Here is a 27,358-nt window from a genome sequence, read left to right as displayed (position 1 = left end):
GTAGGCGCATGTGTGTGGATGCGTGTGTATGTGAGTGTATGTATGCATGTGTGTGAGTGTTGTGTACGCGCATGTGCGTGTATGCGTTCGTGTGTGTGTGTATGTAGGCATGTGTGTTTGTGTCTGTGTGCAGGTATGAGTGTGTGTGTAGGAGTGTGTTTATGTGTAGGTGTGTAGGTGTGTAGGTGTGTGTGTGTCAGGGGTGATTGTGGGTTCATCAAAAAATACCTGAAAGTTTCAAAGCTAGAACGGGGGGGGGGGTAATCTTTGGCCCCTATTACTTGTGCACCTATGCCATAGTATTTAATAGTTCAATTGTCGGTGTCAAAATAGTGTGTGTACATTTGATTAAAATTTTAATGGGTTACAAAGTTACTTTTGAGCTGGTGTTATACAAAATTATCTTGACATTTGTCCATCTTAAGGGATAGGTGTCCATCTTAAGGCTCTTGCAGGTATATTTGATGAGTATTATATAATTTTTAAAAAATTGCGGAGGTAGGGAGATAAAAGCATAACAAAAAAAAACATAATTCCGGTATTTTCGGACATAAAAATACCGGAAATACGTCCGTAAATACCGGAAATTCGGTAAAATACCGGAACACAATCACCCCTGGTGTGTGTGTAGGCGTGTGTGTGTGTGTATGTGTGTATAGGTGTGTGTATGTATGCGTGTGTGTGCAGGATATGGACGCAACCAGGACACTGTTTTCGCAAGAGGTGCAGCATCGTGAGGCGGCCGGTCGACGGTGATGCTGCAGAGGGTGCTGGCGGGAAAATAAAATCAGCGTAACATCAAAATAGTCAAGTGAGAACAATAAGCAATCGTGATTGCTCAATAACAGTAGATATCCAATTATTAAAATTTAAAACTCTTTAATTACAAACTATTACAAATTATATTTTGAGCTAATACCGAAAATACCGGTATTTTACCCAGCAAATACCGGTATTAGGAAATCGCAAAGTAGCTCCAAATACCGGTATTCGGCATTCCGGTATACCGGTATTGCAATCACTACATACGAACGATGCTTTGTTGTCGCATTGGACTTTTAAGGACACACTTTTGCCTACAAAACAATAATGTCTAATTGGGATGTAACTTTGTAATGCTCTACAATTGCTGTAAGGAATTCAAAAAACTACTATTTCGAGTAACAAGAGCAGTCCTTCCTAAAAAGCACATTTTTTTTTTTCTATTTTTAGAAAAATAAAGTCAATCCCGCGGTATTGGCTCCTTACAATCCAGAAATCCCGCGGGACTGAATTCGGCGCGGGATTGGAAACCCTGGTTTAGACTTTCAGGGCAGATAGAGTACACCTATACGATGGAATAACACATAGCCAGTGGCGCGCACAGGAATTTTGTAAGGGGTGGGTCCAAGGTCAAAATCCTTATTCTCCTATCATACCCCAATATGCCGTCAAACATATTGGCTTGATTTTATCGATTCCCGGGAAGGAAAAACAGTAAAAAATAAACTATTGACATTGAATTAGCATTGTTTAATGAAATATACTTAAATAAATAACCAGAGAGCAAAATAATTTATGCTTTTACTTTTCTTATAATTAAAAAATAGATTCAAGTTCATTGAATCTCATTTTATTCTGTAATTACAAAACTCAAAACATGGTTATTGCAGTGTTTTCATTTATAGTCACAATTCTGCTACAAGCAATTCGTTATAGAAAAAGTGCACAACATTTGAAAAAATCTTTTAACGTGAGGATTTTATTATTTCACTTATAACAACTGAAAGTATTGTTACCTTTGTTTGAAATTTTTCTACGTACAAAATCTATAGAATCATAATCAATCGGTAAAAAAGCAAGACCAGGGGGTCCGGACCCCCTGGACCCCTCCCTTGTGTGCGCCACTGCACATAGCAATGCATGGTCGGAAACGTTTTCCTGGCGCGGTAGTGACGACACAAATCACTAAAAAGACAAGACAGGAATAAGCGAAAAAACATGTTTTTTTATCCTTAGTACAGCAAAAAACTATGAACAAAAGTACATGAAGGAGCCAACGATCGTCATCAAGATAGGTGTTCGAAATTACAACCCCGGGCAGTGATGCATGCCTCACATTTCCGGCGCAATGAAGATCGAACGTCAAAGCGAGCGCGGCAACGAAAACCGCGTGTGCGCATGCACCGTCATCTGATGCTTCGGTTTACGAAACGACATCTATCGTGTACACCAGACAAAAACTTATCAGCATGTTTGCTGTATTAAAAATAATAAACATGTTTTATCCTCTTATTTGTCCTGTCTTTCTTGTGTTTTGTGCCGTCACTATCGCGTCAAGAAAACGCACATTGCTATGTGATTTCTGATCGTCTAGGTGTACTGTATCTGCCCTGAAAGTCTGTAAGAGCTGTACTGATACACCCTGTATACCTTTATGCAGTTAGTTCTTTGAAAGTACAGTAGTACCTGCTGTAAGGGACACCTCCAAATAAGGGACACCTCTGTTTAAGGGACATTTTTTCTGGTCCCAGTCCCTTTGAATTGGGACCTCCATGTATTTGCCTCTGAATAAGGGACACTCTATTTAAGGGACAGTTACAGAGAAAACTTACCAACAATTAACGTATAAATGTATCATACAAAGTATTGAATTTACTGGAATTTAAGAATCTAAAGTTCAACTGATGAAAGTTTGACTATAACGTGTACAAATATGACTGTTGTAAAATTCTTGCCAAAATTTGCATGCATGTTTTCTCCACTTAGTATTTATTTCAATTAGGCTAACAGCCATAGGATAATCAACGGCTCATGAATAGCTTCGTGTAAAAAACGTGAAATGTAGACACTGATTGAAATTTATATCATATTAAATTTTAAATTCTATGAACTCGAACAAGTTCATATACATTCATGTTCAGTCATGGAATTCAAAATAATTCCTCTATGTTACAAAACCATAGCATACCAATTTTTTTTATTAAATTTTAATTATTATAATAATTGTATTTGAATTTTAATTACGTTTAAAGTTCATTCAATTTCTAAATCATTTTTATCATTTTATCTCAAATACTAATACAGTACGAAATTATACTGAGTTAATATATTGCATGCACCAATTCGTCCACCTCCGAAGAAAGGACACCTCTATTTAAGGGACAAAATTTCCGGTCCCCTTAGTGTCCCTTATTGAGAGGTTTTACTGTATTCTTATTTTGTTTGAATGCATTATTTTAGGTCATTGAGCCCAGTGTTCTTCATGAAAAGGCTGCAGTTGGAGCTCCTCATACTGTTCATTGCCTACCTAGTGGGAACATCATGATAAGTTGTATGGGAGATGCCGACGGCAATGGCAAAAGTATGAGAAAAAAAATCCTTCTATTTTTATTTCAACCAACTAACAAAAAACACTTAAATAATTAAAGTAAGAAAAAACAACGTCAAAAGAGCACAAATTGCTACTTACAGCAGACACGTGTTTCGGCGTTACAGGGAGCGCCTTTTCAATGCAAAAAGTAATGAGCTTATGGATGAAAAGACATCCGACAATGTCTTTGACCGATCCGACTTTTGTCGGATGTCTTTTCATCCATAGGATCATTACTTTTTGCGTTGAAAAAGGCGCTCCCTGTAACGCCGAAACACGTGTCTGCTGTAACTGGCAATTTGTGCTTTTTTGACGTTGTTTTTTCTTGCTTTACTGTTCAGCACAAAGGTATTTATTTATCTTACTTAAATAATTGTTGTTTCTCATCAACACTTCTGTCTTTTTGTCAGGGTACTACACGCAGTGACTTAAAAAAAAAAAAAAAGTCAATTACATTAATTACTCTTGTGTAAAATATTTTTAGAGGTGAAAAGCCTTTTAGTGCTTGGCTGACGAGAACAATTTATCAGCATGGTAATCATTCTCCTAATAGCGCAGTAAGTAAGATGTTGTTGTCGTCGTATACCAGCCTGTTCACATATCGGCCGTCCGTTTCGTCCATCGCGTTTCTTTCCTCCCGAAACAGGTTTTCTTTGCTGGTTGCCATGACAGCAAGCCGTCATGGACGGGACCGGTTTCGATCAGAAGAACCTTGATATCTGACTTCCGTCAAAAGTAGAACAGCATTTCATTGGTTCCCGCCAAGCAGCGCGCTATTTTCCCTGGTGGGTGAGTTCAGCCACGTGATTGATGTGCGGCGACCGTATGTGAATGCTACCCTGTTTTCGTCCGCAGTCCGTCGCGTCAAAAAACGGGATGGACGGGACGGATGGCCGATAAGTGAACTGCCCTTAAGCTGGCAATTTGGGGTGCGTTGATCACTTTTTCAACTGTAACGTAATTTGGTGTGAGGTCCGCCTCCTGCAGTACACACATGCCATGAGGATCCGTTTATAGGGTAGGCAACCATTCACAGCATAACAACGCATACAGACAAAGAAAGGAAATGGACAGGAAAGAGAAAGTCGGGCATTCGAACCTGACCTTCCTGTCACAGTTAGACTTCTCTGGCCACTAGAAAGGGCAGGCGGCTAGTAACTAAGATGGAATCCTTATGTGAAAGTCACGTAACAGTCAGATATTTCCCGCGACGTCTTTTCTATGTCACAAACTGATCGGTCACATATTAATGACTATAGCGACGTCGCAGTGAAGTTGCATGAAACCTATTGCAAATCTACATGTTATATACCGGCCGCTCGGTTATCGCAACCAGAGATTGCAGTTTCGTCCTTCTTATGGACTCATCAATCTGAAAGGAGTCTCTACCAGTTTGTTGGCGCTCTCAGCTTCAATGAGATGACATCTGCCTCCAGCTCGGTTTTTTTTATTACAAGTGGTACCCGCACGGCTTTGCCCGTAGTAGAAAATTAAAAGGTCATTTGGTTCGCCTGTATATTTACAAATAATGAATGATGAATTTCTCGCTAATATGCTATGTTCATTTGCTTGTCCATGTTATGGTAATTTACTCGTCCATGTTATGATGATTTGCTTGGTTAAATGTGCTTAAAATTGGAATAGAAAAAGTACGAAGTCGAATTTTTTCGGAAAATCGCTTCGAGGCGCTCCAGCCTATCCTACGAACTAATTTTGTGCCAAATTTCATGAAAATTGGCAGAACGGTCTACGCGTTATGCGCGTAGGAGACATGCAGACTTTCAGCTTTATTATTAGTCAAAATTACAGACTAATGAGTTCATAACAAGGACGAAACTGCAGTCTCTGGATGTAAGTGACAATCGGGCTGTCACTATATTGCATGTAGTTCTGTCTTTAAGAGTATGGGCGCCCATTTGCAAAACTTTAAGAGGGGGGGGGGGAGGCTCAGATATTTTCCCCATGGAAACCGATTTTAGTACAGATTAGAGTTATTAAAATCTGACATTTTCAGTAACTTAGTCATTAATAACTGGTGTTGAAATGTTTTTGCATTTTTACGCAGAAAAAAAGTACCGTAAAGTGGGACTACGTGAACCTCCAGGGGCTACTTGAACCCATGAGAAAAAGATGTTTGAAATCCGTCCTGGTCTTATAAAGGGTGTCCCAAAATTAATGCAAGATTTGAATTTTCCGCCATTTTTGCAATAAATTATGGGCAATCTTGAAAAAAGAACAATTCGGCAGCTGAGGGTCTAGGGTTATTACAAATGGAGCGTTTTCGATTCTATAATGCGTTTTCATTATCGAACAATTATTAGAAAAATAATGAAAGTTCGGGCGGGTCAAGCAGTTTACTGTTATTGGCGCTCGATATCGCAATTAGGTAATGCGCGGGTGGTTGTGGGATTGCTGACATAGACGTTTGATTTCAAATAACCCCATAGGGAGAAGTCTAATGATGTAAAATCACACGATCTAGGGTACAATTCATATCACCGAAACGAGAGAGTACACGAACAGGAAATTCCTTATGCAGTGATTGAATTGTTTCGCTGGCTGTATAATAGCATAACACTCCATTTTTACTGACCCTAAACTCCCAGCTGTCAAATTGTTCTTTTTCCGTGGCTGCCAACAATTCACAGCAAAAATTGTGGCAAATTCAAATCTTGCGTTAATTTTGGGACACCCTTTATATATAACTCAATGTATAGACTTAAAAAAAAATTCTCCATGACAGGTATAGTACTAGGTAGAGGCTGGAGCATGAAACAAAGTTTCTGCTATTCCCGCCTTTTTCTGATTGAGGATATGATTGTAAGTTGTTTAAACAGTTGTTCTTTGTGTCTGCAAACTTTCACATGTAAGTTCATGGAAACAACTGATATCATCAAGGTCTAGATAGTTTTATGTTTGCTTTCTATTTCTTAATAAAATAACAGTGTTTTAAGGTCATAGCTATTAATAGAATAACTAATATAAGTTAGTAAAAGTGCACTGGTTGCCTTAAAATGGGGCTACTTGAACCCAGCGTTTAAACAGCCCCAAATCACATTTCATCACTAAATTATGTTAAGTAAGGTATGCAATCTTTTAAAATAAAGAGCTTAGCTACTATTTATGCCTCTTTTTTGTAGATCTGCGGATGAAAAGGGTCCGAAAGTAAAAGAGAACCCTTTGAAGTAGGAAATATAATACGGATTATTAAGAGGAAAAATTACAATTGTGTCCAGATTCAACTAATTCCGGAGATATGTCTTAGAGAGTGGCATCAGCTCATTTTGACTTAAGTATATCAACTCTATAAAGGAAATTAAGAGATCGTTCACGAAACAAGCCTGGGAAACCTGTAGTATTTAGTAGCTAGGAAGAGCAGGTATTAAATAATATCAGAGAAAAAAAATCCAGCCAAGCCATTAAATTGAGGGGTTTTCCTTTTTTCTGATGTTTAAATAATGAGTATTTCAATTGGGTTTTAGCTGTAGTTAGATTATGTTCCTATTTGAGAAAATTATGTTTGCCTAAAAATATGTTTTTATGTATACGTTGATTTTATATTAATTTATATAAATATAATTTGCAATTTGTATAAACAGTTTGCTCACTAGAATGTACATTTTGAGATACATTTTTCAAAATATTGGTCCTTCTTGATTTACCACCTGTCCCCTTACCCTCTTTTCCATCTGTTTTATAGCTTTTTCTAATGGATTTGCTGAGTGGGACCAAGTGGCCCCAGCTCGGGGCTACTTGAATCTAATTTTTAAAAATAGAAAAAAATATATATATAAAGAGTTAAAACTGTTGTTTAAAAAATGCTTAAGGTGGAGCAGAGCGTCTGAAAAGTGGTGAAAAACAAGGTTAACAGTTCACTATGGGTTTAACAAAGCATTCAGTGTAAAACTCGCAAAAAGTATGAAATTTCGAGTCCAAGTAGCCCCACTTTACAGTACTGAAAGCAAGGAAGTTGTAATTTATAAGTGGGGGGGGTGGCTTTAGCCCCCCCCCCCATATGGACGCTTGTGCTTAAAAGTGCAAACTTACTGCTAAATGTCTCAAAACTGTCACAGCGTGACTCTTGTGAGACGTCGCAAATCTATCCCTTTGTCACTGTCCCGTAGTAACGTCCCTGTAACTTTTGCCGTGACATGCTGTGCTGTCAGGGATCAGAATCTATTTGCAGACAGTATATGAGATTCGTTTCTTTGGGGGCTACGGGTTAAGTCATTTGCAGTTTGAATAAAAGAAGGAAATGAAAAACAGTGGTGAGCAGTTTAACCGTTTCCCGAGAGGATTACATTCACTTTCGCAGTGTCGTACCTAGCGGGTGACATACGTGTCGGTTTGCATTCCATGCTAACAGGAAATTCATAAAATTTTCAGAAACAACTATTTTGTGCATTAACGAAATTTTAAGTGGGGGATGAGATAGCGGGTGACATACGGGTCGGTTTGCATTCCATGCAAACATGAAATTCATACAATTTTCAGAAACAACTACTTTGTGTACAGTGCCCGCCACTAATAAAATATCTGGATTATAAAATCAGCCGCTTTTTAAAACCAAATCTAAAAGAACAGAATCCTTGCAATACCAAAACATGTTAAATTCATCCTTTAATAAAATCACTTTCGCCGTTTTATAAAATCAAACTTTTGGGCGTCACGTGTAAAAAATTGATAAAGAAGCACCAAGAAGTGAAGGAATCGGTCTCAAAAGATGAAGAAGTCACAGTGCCAAATTTGTCCCTTCAGTAGATGTCAGAAAAGCGCTTGTTGGTATACGATGAACTGGAGCAAAGAGAAAAATGTAATGTTGAACGTTCCAAAACATTTTCTAAACTCTCAAACGATATTGAATCTTTGCTCTGCAATTCTGTCAACCAAACAAGAATGCGTCAATGTTTTAAGACTGTTGTAAAGTATAAGAGAATGTTCCTCATATTTATTTAGAATGACAACTGTATTTGAAATACTCATAAATGAACATAACTCATTACGTTTTTCGAGTACTTTAACTTCAAAACCTTTAAATTTTTTAAAATGTTTTTTTTTTGAGGTATTCCGGTTTATAAAATCAGCCGCTTTATAAAATCAAATGTCCTCAGAACGAATGTGATTTTAATAAGCGGCGGGCACTGTATTAACGAAATTTTAAGTGGGGGATGAGATTGATGACCCCTAATTATTTCAAACGTGTCTCAAACACAGAAAATGATAAAGAGGTTCAGTATAGGGGTATAATATTGACCATATGAACCTAATCCTGACAATAGTATTCACTCTACATGCAGAGTGGGAAAGGGGGTCCGGGAATTTAGGGAAAATTTTCAAATTTGTAGTCTTAATGCATTTTAGCTTCATATTTTTTAAAAACATGCAATTCTCCTTTGTGTGTCCCCCTCCAGACGGGAGACACCCGGGGCGCGTCACCCCCTCCCCCCCCAGCTTCCCGTAGCGCCGCCACTGACTTACGCAACCATATCTATTCCAGGTGCGTTCTTGCTTTTGGACCAGAACTTCGAAGTGAAAGGGACTTGGCAGAGTGATGAAAATAGCACTGGGTACAACTACGATTACTGGTACCAACCGCGTCATAATATCATGGTTAGCACAGAATGGGCCGCCCCGAACACTTTCAGAAATGGCTTCCATCTACGAGATGTGGAAAATGGTACGTATCCGACACTGTAACCCATCGCTTCCCAAAGTGTGTTCCGCGGAACCCTTGGGTTCCGCCGAAGCATAATAAGAAGGGTTCACCCATAGACTAATAATAAGAATAGACCGAGCTATGGCAACCCTTTGCTGCTCATAAACCAAACCATGTGACTAGTGGATATCCTAGCAACAGCGGGCGTTGATCGTAGCAGACGATCAACTACCGCGAGAAATAAAATAAATAGAATTGATGGAACGCGGAATATTTATGGAGTGCGATTTGTAAATTTGTTATTCGAAGTTGTAAATATTTTGTTAATATTGTGAGTTTTTCGTTTAGATTGTATTGTGCATTTTCTTTAGTCAATTTCAATAACTCTCTAAGCAATTAAAGATGCAAGCGCCCAAATAGAATCGGGAAACGGTAAGATTTTTACCTACAATTTCAATTTAAGATTCCGATTAGTATATTTTTGCGTTAACGCAAAACGTTTCTTCCATTACGTTCACGCCAACGCTGACGTAGCAGTTCCAAATGAAATAAAAGTTACTGAAAACTGTGATCAAAAACTAATTACTAATGTCAAAATAATTCATAACTAAAAGAAAAACAGTTCAATCTATGCACCTGGAAAAAAATTATAATGAAAACACTTTACTTAAAATACATGTCGAGTGCCAAACTATAGATAATGTTACCATCTAGCAACCATGCTGCCAAAGTTTTCGCCAAGCCTTCCACCAGTCACATGATGTATCCATGAACCAATTTTTTTCCTCAGCAAGTCTGGGAAAGCTCGGTCTACTCTTATTATTAGTCTATGGGTTCAGCCGTTAGTCGATGCTTAAGTTTATTTTCCACTAGTTTCACGAAAAATGAAATAATCAATATCAATGATTTAAAATATCGCTCCAGGTTGAAGTAGAAGTCATCACTATGTTTCACATCGCCATGCCAGCATAATCAAATAAATACCATTTAATTTGAGGAAAGGTCGTGATCAAGGGCGTCCATATGTAAAATTGTAAGGGGGGGGGGCTCAGATATTTTCCCCATGGGTTGAAAGGGTATTTGCTCCATGGAAACCGATTTTAGGACAGACTAGAGTCATTAAAATATTTCATTTTTAATAACTTATTCATTAATGGCTGGAGAATAAATGTTTTTACATTTTTGCAAAGAAAACAGTACCAAAAGCAAGAAAGTTCTAATTTCAAAGGGGAGCTCAAGCCCCCTCCCTTGCCCCTATATGGGCGCCCTTGGTCTTGATGAAGTTTCAGAATTAGTTTATTTTGTTAAATCTCGTTTTCTCCTGTCAAGACTCTATTTAGCACGATTTGTGAAGAACATGGGTGTGGCAGCATTTATCACTACTTTTCTACATGAAATATGCTGGTTATCCAAAACAAAAGTTTTTAAAAGGTTGTATTTACTTCCAGATGAAATGAGGTTTTTCAACTGGATTCAGTTTTTTAATGTTTTACATGGGGAACGACGGCTGATAAATATTTTTGTCGATTTTTTTGGTGAACTGAACGAAGTGACTACAGTCGGACCTCCATATATCGAAGTAGCAAATTGCCGGGAAAAGATTCGATGTATAGAAATTTCGATATATAGAAGCGATCTTATTTTATCCTAAAAATCTCCTAAAACATTAAAATTAAAGCTAATTTTCGTGTATGAAACCTAATTTCTACTTTATACGAGCATCGGATTAATTGAAAGTTAATTTAAAAAGTAACAGAAATTACATTTTCGCGCCTTCATACATCTTCATTCTTTGTCAATTCAACTTGATCCGCAACATTAAGGGATTTTCGTTTTGACAAATCGAGAGAAAAGTAAAAAATTAATCTACTTGAATGATTTTTACTGCAGCTAAAACGACTAGGAACGACAATCAACAGAACAAAAGGGATGACTTGAAACTGATTTTACAATGTTACTGGTTACAACTAAGATATTTGAAATAAACTTGAGGGAATTTAAGAATTCTAGAACGAAGCAACGACCTATCTACACACCCTTCAACCCCAGATTCCTTATGAGTTTCGTAGCAACCTTTAGTAAACATAATTTTCTCCCCTAACCTTTATTTTTCATGAGACAAACAGCCTAAAGAGGAAAAAAAGATCTACGAATGTCTCGAAAAAAAATTTGATATATAGAAATTTTTTCGATATGTAGAAACAATTTTTCTATGTACTAATGAACATAGAAATTTGCTGGGATTTCGATATATAGGAAATTTTGATATGTGAAAGTTCGATATATGGAGGTTCGACTGTATTTTCATTCAATGGGGAACAGTAACCACATTTGTTGTGAGAGACAAAATAACAGCGTTAAAAAAAAAGGCTGAACTTTTGTGTTCCTTGCCTAAAAAGAACAACATAGATTGTTTTGCTCTCTTAAAGGGAATTCGCCAGAAACAATCTCTATATGAAGAAAACGCAGTTCAACTATTCGTGACATTAAAAACCATTACTGTTCATTTGAGAAACCTATGACACTGTCCATGCCCGAGTATGAATCATAATTGCACTTCAGGGTTCATCTGCTGGAAGCCAATTTTTTAATTCAGTTTCAGTCAATAAATTTTGGTTTGATTTTGAAAACGAATACCTTTATTGGGTAACAAAGCTGTATCTCAAAATTTCTTCCGCTTGTAACAACTTATCAATGCAAAAGAAGCTTTCTGGCTTATGCGTACACAAAAAACAGTTCGTGGATTCTGTTCCTGCTATGCGTTTCTCAACATTCCGACATAGAGCAAGAAATTATAGCTGTTATCAGTTTGTAAATGAATTAATTTCTTTCTTCATATTTATGTATTTTGTTGCAAGGACAGTTATAAAACTGTTGCAACAATTACATGGGAAAATCATGTTTTCATAAATATGTCTTATTTCAAATTGAAGATAGTACTTTACATTCATACTGCCTCATAATTTTTTAGATGCATCTTTTTGGTACATAGTTAAATAGTCTAGCGAACTCAGTAAAGCCGACGGATTCGATACTAACAACGGTCGAAGATCCAACTATGTGCGCTAATTTGACTAATGCACGTTCAATCAATTGTGGTAGAAATCTTCCAAGGTTTCATCCTAAATCAATAACTCTGGGGATGGTGGGCTGGTGTTGCTTAGTCCCTGGAAAGGATTTTTTTACCTCTTTTCCACAATTTTAAGCAGTGACACATCGCAGGAGAGAAGGGGGAGTATTTCTCCCTCCTCCCCACGCCAGTTCAAACCTAACTTCTTCCGATTTTTTTTTTCTTGAGCAATCACGATTGCTTATTGCTTTCATTTGACTGTTTTGATGTGCTATGATTTTATTTTCCCACCAGCACGCTCTGCAGCACCACCGTCGACCGGCCGCCTCACGATGCTGCTCCTCTAGCGAGAACCGTCCTCAGGTTGCGTCAATATCCTACACTTACACGATTACATACACGCACATGCACACACACAAGAACACATACACACATATATACACCTACACACACATACACAAATACATACACACACGCATACATACAGACACCTACACATACACACAACTACCCACACACTCATGCCTGCACGCAGACACAAACACATATGCCTACACACACATACACATTCCCCCTCCCCCACACACAAACACTGATACACACAACTACCCACACACTCATACCTGCACGCAGACACAAACACACATGCCTACACACATACACATACCCCCTACACACAAACAAACATACCCCCCCCCCCACACACACACACGCCTACATACACACGCACACACACTCGTGATTGTGAAAAACATAATTTGAATTCAAGAAGTCAAATTTCAAATTAATTTTTTTTTTAAGCTACGCTACCATTTTAAATGAGGGATTAAATGATCCCATTCTTTTAAATGGGGGTGTGAAAAGCCGGTTTGCTTTGCCATTAACAGTTATTTTCGTTGTTACAGCATAAGAATTCATGCCTTTTCTCCTTACGCGGAAATAAACTAGTCCGCGGCCACACATCTTGTTATCAGACTCATGGTATCCTTTCAAAATAAGTGCACCCAAACTTTTATTTTATTTAGGACTCTACGGCCATAGCATTACCTTCTGGGACTGGACTGAGAAGAAACCGATTCAAAAGCTAGATCTCGGTGAGAAGGGTCAAATCCCTCTAGAGGTCCGGTTCCTCCATAATCCTGATGCAGACCAAGGATTCGTGGGATGTGCTTTGTCAACATCAGTGTTCAGATTCAAGCGAGAAGAGGTAATACATTAAGAGTATTGTATTCGCGAAAACATTTTCACTCGAAATTCGGCCTTAATTTCCATTTTTCTTACCCCCGAATAAATGTTGAGTTTTTTTTTTTTTTTTTTTTTTTCAACCAGACCACACGCGGATAAGTGACTAAGAACGTACAAACACCCGAAATATCCATTTTGACATTCCTCGAGTTAACTACAACGACTTTTCTTGTGACGTCAGTCTGTGCGGATGTGCATATGTGCGTATGTATGTCGCATAATTCAAGAACGGTACGTCCTAGAAAGTTGAAATTTGGTACGTAGACTCCTAGTGGGGTCTAGTTGTGCACCTCCCCTTTTGGTTGCATTCGGCTGTTTCTAAAGGGGTCTTTTGCCCTTTTTTTTGGAGTAAATTTTTGTTAATTTCAATGTATACGCAAGTGGTGTTATAATTTAGCAGACACTTGACGATATATCGCCAGTCTTTTGGTAAGCCAAGTTTTGCCGCCAACTTGGCGAGGTAGTGATATTTAGAGAGTAAACTATTTAATCACATTAAAATTAAAAGTAATGGGGAAATGACATTAAAATTGGAGTAAAAGGAAGTCATGTGATGCACACATCAGCTCGTTTTCGGTGTGTTTCCAATTAGAATCCTCGGTAGCGATTTCAGTTGAATGGGGTGGTTTCCTTCAGTCAAAAGTACTACTCTTAGTCATTGAAATCGATAGAATTAGCAAAAAAAAAAAAAAAAAAAAAACTATCACGGAGCGAGGAAAAACTTTCATTTTCACAACGCTTAATTTTTAATTAAATTTTTCAAAATTTCCGATTTTGAAAATCAAACGTGGTCTTTATGACGTCACAAATGATGTACTTTGGTGCATCTGTCCACCGCGTTTCCACGTTCTGATAATCATTAAGCGAATTAAATATTGCGCTGTACGCCTGCTATCACCATACGGTTGCCAACGCATGTGAGTAAAGAAGCGAATTAAATATTGTGCTCTGTGAATGGCAACAGTGAATGGCGGTTCGTCATTTGTGATGCCATCGGCAGAAGCGTAAACAATAAAAAAGCACCGATTAAAGTGATTTTTTAAAAATAGTAAACTTTGTCAAATTATTCAGAAAATGGTCAGACCCTATGTTTTTAAGCATGCTCTTTCAGAAAAAAATATTCAGAAACGACCCCATTGTTTCTTTAGCTGTATTTGGCTGTCGTTTGGTTTCCACTGTTTGATCACCGATGAGAAAGGAAGGGCAATCATTCCGTTTAGAAGCGAAACGGAAGCATCGATTAGTTTGCTTGGATGCCAGTTCGCTGTTACAGATTTGTGTAAGCCTCTGAATTAAGCAAAGTTACATTCAAATGAACGAAACACGCGCATCAAATTTTTCTCCATTCCCCATATAACCTCGTCTTGACCGACCGTTTGCCAATGGGGTGGTTTCCTTCAGTCAAAAGTAATACTTTTAGTCATTGAAGTGGATAGAATTAGCAAAACAAATTACATAGACCCAGAAAATACTTTCGATTTCCCAACAGTTTTTTTTTTAATTAATTTTTTAAAATGTCCGATTTTTCAAACAAGGCGTGGTCTTGATGACGTCACAAATGATGCTCTTTGTGGCGCATCTTTCTGCTACGTTTCCACGTTATGATAATCAAGCAGCGAATTAAAATTGCGCTCTACGCTTGCTATCAATCATATCGTTGCCAATACACGTGAGTAAAGATGCGAATTAAATATTTTGTTCTGTGAATGGCAACATTGAATGGCATTTCATCATTTGTGATGTCACACGACAGAAGTGTAAACAATAAAAGCTCACCGATTTAAGTATTTTTTTAAAAATATTAAACTTAAATAAATTATTTCAAAAAATGGTCAGATCCTATGTTTTTAAGCATGCTCCTTCAGAAAAAAAAAAAAAACTTTTGAAATTTTGGAAAACGACCCCATTCTACAACATAGTTGATCAGAGCGTAGTCGTTTCATTTCTATACCACCCGATCATTAGCCGTTGGACACATGGGATTACTTCAGAAAAATATCCATAGTTTCAAATTAGAAACGCACTCGCTTTGCCTATTTTATGCTGCTAACGTTTTCACCTTCTATGTCTTTTTTGGAATTATGCCGTTGTCATCGCGTCTACAAGTCAGAAAATGCTATTACTAAAAAGCGACGTTTGTTATGGCTTTTTTGGATTCGTTTGGTAGGAAGGACTCGGGAGAAGGGGAGAGTTAGGCTTTATATAAGTTGATATTTTTTTATGAAATATGAAAAAAATGAAACATGTAAGACAAATAATACGCGTAACGTGAAATAAATATCGTGAAAAAAAGTATTCGCAGCTCCAATAAACTATATGGGTGCGCTGCAGCCACTGTCTAATGGCGGATGAAAAAGGTAAGACAAACACACGTCGTAACTTATAATTTGCTTTGACGTTTAGTGAATGACAGTAATTTTTCGTTGTGTTTGTGGGAAGCTTTCTTTTCTATTCTTCTGAAATTACATTACATAATAAACTGTCTGAAGCCTGCAATTTACCCCAAAGAAAACACGTGCAATAGAATGTTTTACCTTTTTCTTTAGTATAGTTAATCACCGCAAGGTAGCGTATTCGAGCTCTGGAGTTGCGAATTCAAATTAAATTTAATGAAAGTTAATGTTTTCAGTTGACGTCTTAAATCTGAAATTGATTGCGAATAAAATGAAATGTATAAAAAAAGCAAAAGGTACAACAAAAAAGTTCGTCAGAATGAAAAGAGGAACGTTTGAACTACCTGAAGTTCATAGCTCTGTTGCAAATCGATTCAGGGAAGATAGTTTTAGAGATGGGGGGGGGGGGGGGACGATCACACAAAATGTCAACAGTGTTTTAACATGCGGCTCTGTGGAATCTCGCCAAACGAACACGCCAAAAGGAATTTTTTTTTTTTTTTAATTTTTAATCTTGTTTCTTTGTATTGTAAATTTTGTAATTTTAATGAGAATTCGTATCTATTGTTTGTAGAAAGCTGTTAAAAATGTTCATGATGTACTAAATGTGATCATTGATATATTTTTTAGAATAAAAATTGGATTGCGGAATGCGTCTTAATGATTCCACCAAAAAAAGTAAAAAACTGGCTTCTTCCAGAAATGCCAGGTAAATGTTTTCTTTTTATTAATCTTTTGAACACTTATATTTTATTACCCTTTCGAAATACTAAATATTTTTGCATTTGTAAGAGCTTTTTTTAATACACACACACACACACACACACACACACACACACACACACACACATATATATATATATATATATATATATATATATATATATATATATATATATATATGCGAAACCATGGCGGAGATGTATGAAAACACCTCCAACCGCATAATTTTATAACTTTGCATGTTTGATACATTTTCAGCAGAACAATGACAAGAAAATCAAAAATAATAATTTTTAAAATTTCGTATTATAAATGATTTGGTATGTGAATTAATGAACATAAAACTACTGTGGTTGATCAGAAGCGATAGCGAAGGTACCACAAAAAATCGTAATATTGAACATTTTAAACTACTTGCAAGTAAGAAATGCAGGGTGGTGCATAAGAAACTTCCCCTGTGAACTCCTAGTGGCTTATCTACTGAACCAACCGAATCAAAATTTCAGATATGGTTTTTTGAAAATATGGGCTCGAGATTGTGGTGATTTTAACCAACGAAGAGCTCACGGTTATAGTGAGATTATTTCGGAAGTTTCAAATGACAACATTTTTTCCTTGTGCAAATTGATCAGCGTATTAAGAAAATACAAATGAGGCAGTGAGGAGCAAAGGGATGTAAGTGCTAAAATTAAAAATTTGGAGAAAATTAGTTCTCATAGTATAGGTGAGCCTTGCCTCTGTTTTGGAGCAAGTGATAGTTCTAGTAGCTCGGGTAAGTGCTTCTATTAATCATGATTTAGAAAAACTTTTCAATGAAAGCCTAACTAGGAATGGAAATTTAAATGCGTTTTACTCAAAACTTCAAAAGGTCCACTTACATCCCTTTGCTTCTCACGGCCTCAAATGGCGTTAGAGTGATCGGTTTGTGCTCGTTTGTGTATTCGAATATTCTCGTATCTCGCTCGTATCCGTTTTTCACGAGAAGGCACTTTCGTCCCGCCTCCTCGAACACAGAGTTTTTTACGGGGGGGGGGGGGGGATCTGTAAGCAATCCACGCGCTTCTAAGTGAAACAACCAGACAGCTTTAACTTGGGCTTGCATTTTAATGCGCAAAAAAATCCTAGCCTCCTTTACATCACTTTCTTCACTTGTCTGTTGTCATTTTAGTTATTCTTACCTTTTAAAAACTGCTGCTTTTGCAACAAAATGCTATGATCCGAATATACCTTCTACTGAAAACAGCGAAATAGAATCCTCGGATACCACGTGACGAAGTCAAGTACCTTCTCGTCGAAAACGGATAAAACCTAAGAGGATCATCGCTACTTCTTCTTTTTCACATTTTTGATAAATCAACCTTTGGAGAGGGAGCTAATTGTTCACAAGACACAACTAATTTATTTTTCTACTCACTAACACAATATACATGATGCAGCCAATTTGCCCTTTTTCCCGAATAGCGGTCAAAAGATATGCCATAAAGTTATCCCGCTATTCGGTCAGGAGGTTTTTTCCAATCATGCCTTCATGACTGTCTATAGCCATATGAACTGAGGCGCTCTTATGCATCTGCGCAGTAGGCAATCGCGGAAAGTCCCATTACGCAATTATGGAAATCCCAGTTATTGATCTTGGGATCCCTGTCAAGTGTTACGCAATGTAATCGCGTGGCGCATATAATTTCTTACAAGAAACACTCTTTGAATACTGCTTATCAATGGTTTTTCCATAGAAAATACTTCACAGATGGTGTTTGTGATTGGTGCTTCTACTACTGCCTAACCCAGTAGTAGAATTGGTAGAAGCACCATTCAAGAACCTATTTTGCGGATTACCCGCGCAATTCGCTTATTTGCGGTTACCGTGCGCCCCCCCCCCCCCATCTATTCAGCGGATAATCGGGAGTAAGCTGTATAATTTTTAAAAGAGTATGTAGATGTTGTTGATAATTTAGTAATACGCCTCCAAAAATAAAAATATTTTTCGCAAGATTTTTTTTAAGTAATCAACGAATTGCTACCTCAGATGATATCCCTTTAATACACTACGTGTCCAAAAAAAAAGTCGCATGCCTTAATATTTTTTTGGACCACCTTTTGCACATATTACAGCATTCATACGCCATGGCATTGCTTCAGTGAGCTTTAGTAGGGTATCCGTTTTTATTTTCGCCCACAATTCCATCAAGAGGTGTCCTAAACGTTCGATAGATGAAGCAAGTGTGGTGTGTGATCTTAAATCCTTTTCGAGTACGTCCTACAGATTCTCGATTGGATTGAGGTCTAGACTTTGTGGTGGCTAAATCATGTGTTGAAATGATGCATCGTGCTCATCGAACCAAGATTTAACAATTGTAGTTCACTGTACTCCGGCGTTATCGTCTTGGAAAACACCACTACCGACAGGAAAATAAAAGTCCATAGATGGCACAACATGATCATCCAAGATGTTAAGCTACTGTGCAGACTTCATTTGGTTGGTGCACAATGCAGCCGAGCCTAGTCCAGATGAACAGAAACACCCCTAGATCATAACACTGTCTCCGAAAGAGTGCACAGTGGGAACGAGACATGAAAGGTCCATTGCTTCGTGAGGCTCTCTTCGAACCCTGACGCATCCGTCATTTTGGAAGAGCGTAAATCTTGACTCATCGGACCACATGACCTTTCCCCAATCATTAACAGTCCAATTTTTATGATCTTTTGCAAATTGCAGTCTCATTCTTCGATTAATGGCACTCACAAGTGGCTTCCTTATTGCAACATAGCTTCTTAGTCCCGAATTTTGAAGTTCTCGTCGCATTGTGCGCTTGGAAATTGTTTTACTTCCCTCGTTGAAGAGTGCTGTGAGTTGAATGGTCGATTTTTTGCGATTTTTCTTCACTAATCGCTTTAGAGATACGTTCATCCAGAATGGATTTACGACCACAAAGATGTCGTGAACAGGTAGCTTCTCGGCCATCTTTCCACCTTTTAATAATGCGTTGAACTGTTCGCAATCCTATACCACTAATTTCAATTATGTCTTTGCATTTTGTCCCACTTTGGTACAGGCCAACAATTTGCCCCTTTTCGAACTCTGTTACATCACTTCCTCGAACACAACTACCGATTCCAGCCATACTTACTTTGAACTAAACAATCTTCTATTGCAACGCCCGCATTTTAAGCTTGCATCGAGCAGAGATTTATGCAAATATCTGTAATACTCCTAGAATCCCCTTCTTCCAAAATTGGAACGTTTAAAATTCGACCGCGACTTTTTTTTTGGACACTAAGTGTATTTAGACCTGGACCTCTGCGATCTCCACCGACTTCTGCAGGTGCTTCTCCTATGATCCTGGGCGGTCATTCCAAGCTCGTCAGCTTGCGAGATCGAGATTTTCGCTCACGTGATCGGTTGTGACGTAGAAATAAATGTTGCAAAGAATGAATTTTAATCTACCCGAATTTAGCTTGCGGCTAGGTTCGAGTAGATTAGAATACTACTTTGCAAAGTTTCTACGTCACAACCAATCACGTGCGCTAAAATCTCGATCTCGCAAGCTGACGAGCTTGGAATGACCGCCCTGGACCACCAGCTGCAATGTGAACCGGAATCCACTCTTCCGGGATGGTGACGTCCATGTTCTACGCACACACACACGCGCGCGCGCCACCGCTCAGGAGGAGGGATATTAGGGTGGTTCAAAAAAACTTTTTTTCAGCTAGAGTGCAGGACCCCCCCCCCCCCCTCTCCCTTTTTTAGACTTACTAATAATGTTATGCTGTAAAAGTTTTAGCTTCCTACTCAAATTTTAAGAGGGTGCTCAATGGCCCCTTAATTTAACATTAGCCGTAGCATAAACAATGCCACAAATTTAGAAACATTTAATTTCCCCAGCTGTTTTTTTTTTTTTTTTTTTGTAAATGATTATTTTATTGCAATGTATATGCCTACTACTAGTGTATATTATAATATGTAGCACTGCTTTTTCCGTTCAAAGTATTTTTTAACCTCCCTCCCCATAGGTTTGAAGTTTGGGGGAGGGGGTTGAGCAACCTCTTTTAGTTGAAATAGGAAACTAAAATTCTTCCAGTATATTACTATACACAAGCCTAAAAATATTGAGGGGTGTCCCGTTACCTAGGAGAAACATTTTTTTACATGTATTTTTCAACCACCCTATGGGACATGCGCGCGGATGTTTGTCGTGCGTAGGATTCAGCTTTTGTCTAAAAAGGATTAGGGAGAGTCGAGAGGGGGTCGGGAAACCTAACGTTTAGAGTCCTAACGTAACTCGTGATTGCAAAAAACATAACTTGAGATCAAGATGTCAAAGTTCAAACTATTACTTTTTTCTTCAACGTTTTTCTTTTCGTTTACAAAAGCTTTCAAAAAGCTGAAACCCGCTGATGCTAATATCGATAAAAAATATATAAGTTATCGATACTATTAATTTCCTTTTGAACCGGATGTGAGGTTGTAAGTGTTGTTCTTCATTATCTTATAAGGTATCTGCAAAATAGAATAATTAATTGGAGGAAAAAAAACCCCTCCAACTTCTTTCTAAAATACGCAATATATACAGTAAAACCTGTGAAGTTGACCACCCTTGTAAGTTGACCACCTGTCTAAGCATGGGCGGATTTATGGGGGGTCAGAGGGGGGCAATGCCCCCTCCCAGTTTTGGGAGGACTTTATGTAGTAACAACACATCTTCCGAAAATTTAAAAAAAAAATCATTATTTTTTCGTTTTTGAATAGTTTAGAAGAGCATGGGTGGATTTATGGGGGGGGGGGCAAAGGGGACAATGCCCCCCAGTTTTGGGAGGAGTTTATATAGTAACAACTTATCTTCCAAAATCTTATAACAAAAAAAATATCATGATTTTTTCTTTTTTGAATAGGAAATTAAAGTTTATTTTTTCTTTTAAACTTAAAATAGCCGTTTCTTACAAAGTTTGAACAATACTGTACAACTGTATAATCTACTACTCAATTTCAGAGACTGGAAAGTGCAAATTATTGATGGGTTCTAAAATCCCTGAAAAGAATTGGCGCAGTATAGCCTACAAGGGCTCTTGAGCCAAAAACCCAATCTAACCAACCAAACCTTGAAAATAATTAGACAAGTATTTGAAACTCCTAAGCAAAGTGTGCTTCAATTTTATTCCTTATCAAGTGTATAAATTAAGAATTGTTCAAATGGGTAGTATGTTACTCTCTTGATACCTATTCTCTAAATCAGTGCACCATTTCTTTTAAAGTATTAACTTGCATCACAAAGCCCTTTTAAAGCGTAAAAAATTATTTGCCTATTATTTCCAATTAACCCTTATAAGACCTCAAAATGCAGAATTTTATATCCATTTTAGATAATTTCCTCCGGGGCAGTAACCCCCGGGCCCCCCTAAAACTGGAGATATACTATATCCCACTTAAAAGGGAGCACTGCGTCACTCTCTTAATACCAGCCCCCTCTCTTTTAAGGTCAATTTAAAAAGGACAGCATGATTACACACAGTAATGAAAACGACACATAAAAAAGTAAAGAATGACCTTACGCATCACAGAAAACAGACAAAAACATGGGAGAGGGGAGGTCAATTAAAAATGTTGCTCCAAAAAAAAAAAAATCCTGCCCCCCCCCCAGGAACTCAGTCCTAAATCCGCCTATGTGTCTAAGTTGACCGTTTTTTTCAGGTACGGAATTCGCTCTTATCATGTAAATAAGCCTCTGTGAGTTGGCCACCTGTTTAAGTTGACCACTAAAGTAGTGCACCGCAAGTGGTCAACTTACACAGGTTTCACTGTATTTTTAAATCGTTATCGGGAATTAAAACGCTTGAAACCAAAATATTTTACATCAATATCTTAAGAGTATAGTATGAATATTTGTTTGCAAATCGGATGTGGGAGAAAAGCTTTGGAAAGACTCTAATTTAGATCTTATGTTGAAAACCGCGACGCAATTCATAGGCTCAGGCATCGCTTTTTATCTGTAAATGTGGTTTTCTGGTTACAGTAGTTTTCTCGCGTGGAAGACGAACTTAGGCGACAGTTTAAAATATAGCAATGCAGGGGGGGGGGGGGATATTCCACAAATGATGTCACCATATGAGGAGAGGAGAAACTTCGTGATACTGTGGCAATTTGTGACGTGAGGGGTAGGAGTTAATAAGAAGTATGACATCATGTTTTATTAGGATTAGAGACGTACAGAGTACTCGGTAACTACTCGGTACTCGGCCTATTCGGCCAATATGCCGAGTACTCAGTACTCGGCCAAATTTTGATCAGATACTCGGCCAATACCGAGTAGTTGCAAAAAATTGAATACATTACAATTTACAAAAAGCTCAAGCATATATAATTTTCTGCAACCATTTACAATTCAAATTTAAATTTTGAGAATAATGAAGTTTGAAATACTTCAATGAAATAAATCTTGGTTCGAATGTCTCGAAAGTTAATAAAACTTTTTTGTTGAAAATTGTGCAAATATGGAATTTTTGCTACAAACTAAAATTAGTTATAAGATATATAAAAATACCTTAGCTTTAAAAATAAAAGGAAATAAAACAACGTTAGAAGCACAGTGCAGGATCACTGCAGACACGTGTTTTGGCGTTACGAGGAATTTCTTTTTCAATGCACAAAATGTGAGCTCGTTGATTTAAAGGCATCCAGCAAAAGTCGAATTTTTTGTCGTATGCCTTTAGTCTTTAGTTCACATGTTATGCACTGAAAAGACGATCCTTGTAACACAGAAAAACGTGTCTGCAATGTTCCTGCGCATTGGTTTTTTTGCTTTTAATAATTATTTATGTTTAGCGAACTAGACCTATAATGAATAAATTTGTATAATTTGTTTTAATTCCAACTTGATAAGTCATACCTTTTATTTATTCATTTTAATTTAAAAAACATTATTTTTGCAAAATTTTGTAGTTAAATTTCAGCAGGAATTTAGTTTAAAAACTATTATATGGACAAGGAGGTCTATACTACTATTTCAATAAGTTCAAAATTCATCGGTGTGTGTCGGTGGTCCTTCTTTCAGCATAATTGGTACTGGGAAACTCGGCCGAGTAGTTAAAGGCCGAGTTACTCGGTAACTCGGTACTCGGCCGAGTAGTAAAAGGCCGAGTACTCGGTACTCGGCTACTCGGCCAAAGTGCTACTCGGTACGTCTCTAATTAGGATGGGGGAATAACTTAAAAAAAAAAATAAAACCTCAACTCAAAGTAATACCTCTAATAAACGAATTCAACGGAAGAGAAAACGAAACAAAACAAAAAATTAATAAAAAAAATCCCCTCACATTCGTTATTTCTCGTATCAATATCTCCACTATTTTGATAAAATCGGAAACGACCTGACGCATGTGCAAATTCGAGGAAGGTCGCGGTTTAAAATATCAAACAGTAGCATGTGGTATTAAAAGACTACATGCTACTGTTCCCCTAGATTTTGATGGCACTTTTCTTTTTTCGTTATTTTGTTCCTGATAACTATGCTACATATGATTATATCATACATTTTGCAACTTACTCTTTAAAGTATTATTTTTTGATTCGACAAGAAATTAATTACTATTATGCATCATTTAGTGTAGAAAACAAATTATGTATTGTCTTTGTTATCATTACTTTTTTTTATAACTGATGGTTGAAATATATATATATATATATATATATATATATATATATATATATATATATATATATATATATATATATATATATATATATATATATATATACATATATATATATACATATATATATATATATATATATATATATATATATATATATATATATATATATATATATATATATATATATATATATATATATATATTTGAAGAAATATAGACATGTATAGTGTCGACACTTTTCTCCTTTAGCATGGTGCTTTTAGATAACCTTATAAATTTTATAAAGAACTTGGATTAAATAGCTACTTACAATTAAAAAATAAATTAAAATGAAAGTGCTTCTAAAACAGACTGCTGATTATAGGCTACAGTCAGTTTCTCTAAATTTTGATGCCTAGTTAACATAATGCAATATTATTAACAATAATATGAAAATTGGCTCAAAACATTGGATGAAATTATGAAATTATTTTGGGAAAATTAGAAAAGTTGAGAAAAATAAATCGTTTCTCAGAAATTAACTACTTATTAAGTCGAAATTATAAGAAAAAAATATGACAGTGAACTTGGTGGTATTAAAAATAATCATTATGATCAGTAATCGGTCAATTTTGCTTATCGGCGCATCCCTAACACTAGATTCACCCCCCTCATTTTACAGATAGTTAATCCTACAGTAGCTTTACTAACGTAACTTTTATGTAGTTGCTTTGTATAGTAAAACAACTCATTTAAATGTAAGTCCCTGTAGTAGTGTCTTTTTTCTTTTTTTTTTGCCTTAACGCTGACAATTTTGTATCAAAAAAAAAAAAAAAAAAAAAAAACCCACAGAGATGCTGATTACGGTTTAAATTGAATCCTAGTTGAAAGTTTAAACAGAAATCGTGGGTGTTAACACTTTTGAGACGAAATAGCTCAGATCGTTTTCACGGAACACTGTAAAAAATATCTAAGTATTTCCGTGGAATGTTTCGGGATTTCACGGATTTTTATCCACTTCCTGAGAAAATCAAGTATCTTTGTCAAAAAGACTTCCGAATTGCTACAAGTTGAATGAATGCAGACTTCTCCCTGTTGGGTAGGCTTGCCAGTTTTCTGAAAAGTTCAACCGGAACACCAGAATTCCCCCCCCCCCCCTTCTCCCGTCGCGAGTATTCAAAAGGGAACAAAGGGGTGACAGTGGACTCAAGCAAAATTTTCTGAAGACAGTGTGAAATTTTCAGAAGCTATGAGGAAGCTCACCCCCCCCCCCTTCCCGCAGTAAAAACTTTTGAAGTATGCTAACATGCTAACAAAAAATAATGGAAAATTAAAATATTAATTTTTTTTTTTTTAAATAATTTTTCAGTTTTTGAATGGGTTGTCAGCCCAAAATTTTTGGAAACTTCGGATCACAAACACCCCTGAAGGGAACACACCCTTGGCTGGTTTTTAGCGTGGTTTAGAGGGTAGATCATTCTCAATGCTATGTAATTATGAACCTAAACCAGGGGTAATAATGCATGACAAGCATATAAATTTAAACATTTTATTTCTTATGTGTTAATATTTGTTAGTTACTTTAGAACAAAGAAATACTTCGAATGAAGAATTTTGGTTTTAATGCTGTTGTAAAAATCCTCACATGCTGAATCCATATTAATTTTCCAAGTCTATGTTTCAAATGACAAAGTAATTATCCAAAGTAATCCTTCACAGTTAATTATTTTTAGACTTTTTTGGTCATCTAATCAATAAAATGAATACAGCTGAGACTCTCCTCCATTTACTAATTTTGCAGCACTAAAACTCGTATTCCCTGCTAATTTTCAGTTTGTCAGTTTAATTTTTTTTCTTCACCTTTCTCACAATTTAAATAATATTTTGCAAGCAAATCATATCTAGGGTATCATTCTGATGATGTAGGATTTTGTTTTGTCTTGATAGCTGTAAAGTTAACCGAGTTAGATGCATTTACGTAAAACTTGTTTGTTACGTAAAAAACCGGCAACTACTGTTTGACCGCGGATTGTATGTAATTTGGCAATCTGCCAAGTGAAAACGATTCCATCTGAATGAATCTAGCAGGGGAGAAGGGAAATTAATGTTGGGATTTTGACGCACGCTTTTTATAATGTCACTAGTGCCTTATTCATTTATTGCATTCTCTAAAATAAAATAAGGGAAAACAAAAATAGTTACCATGGAAACAACAAAAAGAAAAGAAAATATTTTCATTTCGTTCAGGAACGTAAAAGCAAAAGGGTAAGCTTGAAACTTTGTTATGAATAAATAAATCAATTAATTTTTGCCGTGAGAATATAGATCGAATATACTTTAGATTTAAAAAATGTTGCTGTGAGCAAATTTTCATTTTTACAAAACTAAAGCTAAATAATAGAAAGGCAAAAGTGCACATCTGTAGCAAATCAACTAACACCGCTATAAACTAATAGATACATCCATTTCCGCCTATAAACCGGATATCAGCCTTTCCATGTAATCGATGGTCAAACAGTAAGCAAACTTAAAATGGCGCGTTAAAAAAAAAGTATGAGCCTAAAAAAAATTTTCTTTCAACACTTTTGAACTCAATTAATAGTGAGAAATAACTGGTAAAAAAAAATTAGGAAAATCAAAAATGTCGAGCAACACGACCTGGGTGATTTCCACTGGATTGACCCGAAAGTGAATGATCAGGGAAACAAAAAATAAAGACATAATGCACAAAAATGAGATTTATCTCGCCATCTAGTAATGAAAACATCATTTTGCATTCTTTCTGCTACTTTTATTCAATAACATTCTATTAAATCGTGATTTTGAAGCCAAATTTGTACATCAATAGATTGATTTTGGTTCTGTATCATGGACAAAGAAATGCGCATCTAAAATATAAGTAGATATTTAATTAGTCAAATTGAAAATTCTTTAATTAAAACTATTGTTTTTAGCTAATACCGAAAATACCGGTATTTTACCTCAGCAAATACCGGTATTTCGAAATTGCAAAATTGCTCAAAATACCGGTATTAGGTCTACCGGTGTACCGGTATTGCAATCACCTAGTTGTTGTGTTATGTATTTTAACTTCAACCACTGTATAAAAAAAAAATATTAATTAATTTGAATTTTGACATCTTGAATTCAAATTATGTTTTTCGCAATCACGAGTGTGTGTGGGGGGGGGGGATATGTGTGTTTGTTTGTATGGGGTATGTGTGTGTAGGCATGTGTGTTTGTGTCTGTGTGCAGGCCTGAAAGTGTGGGTAGTTTTGTGTGTGTAGGTTTTTG

At 36.6% G+C, this 27,358-nt stretch overlaps 1 protein-coding gene across 1 annotated transcript in view; it reads left to right on the top strand.

Annotated features, from left to right (window-relative positions):
- LOC129216927 (methanethiol oxidase-like) overlaps positions 1-27,358 on the top strand; it is a 62,026-nt gene that overhangs the window by 19,264 nt on the left and 15,404 nt on the right. Inside the window, exons 4-7 of the mRNA XM_054851144.1 lie at positions 3,223-3,343; positions 8,850-9,029; positions 13,104-13,285; positions 16,347-16,425. Coding sequence (XP_054707119.1) covers positions 3,223-3,343; positions 8,850-9,029; positions 13,104-13,285; positions 16,347-16,425 — 562 coding nt within the window. The remainder of the gene's footprint in view (positions 1-3,222; positions 3,344-8,849; positions 9,030-13,103; positions 13,286-16,346; positions 16,426-27,358) is intronic.

The sequence above is a fragment of the Uloborus diversus genome, chromosome 2, assembly GCF_026930045.1.
Source record: "Uloborus diversus isolate 005 chromosome 2, Udiv.v.3.1, whole genome shotgun sequence".
In the NCBI taxonomy this organism is placed as follows: domain Eukaryota; kingdom Metazoa; phylum Arthropoda; class Arachnida; order Araneae; family Uloboridae; genus Uloborus; species Uloborus diversus.
This window is presented reverse-complemented; position numbering and strand designations above follow the sequence as displayed.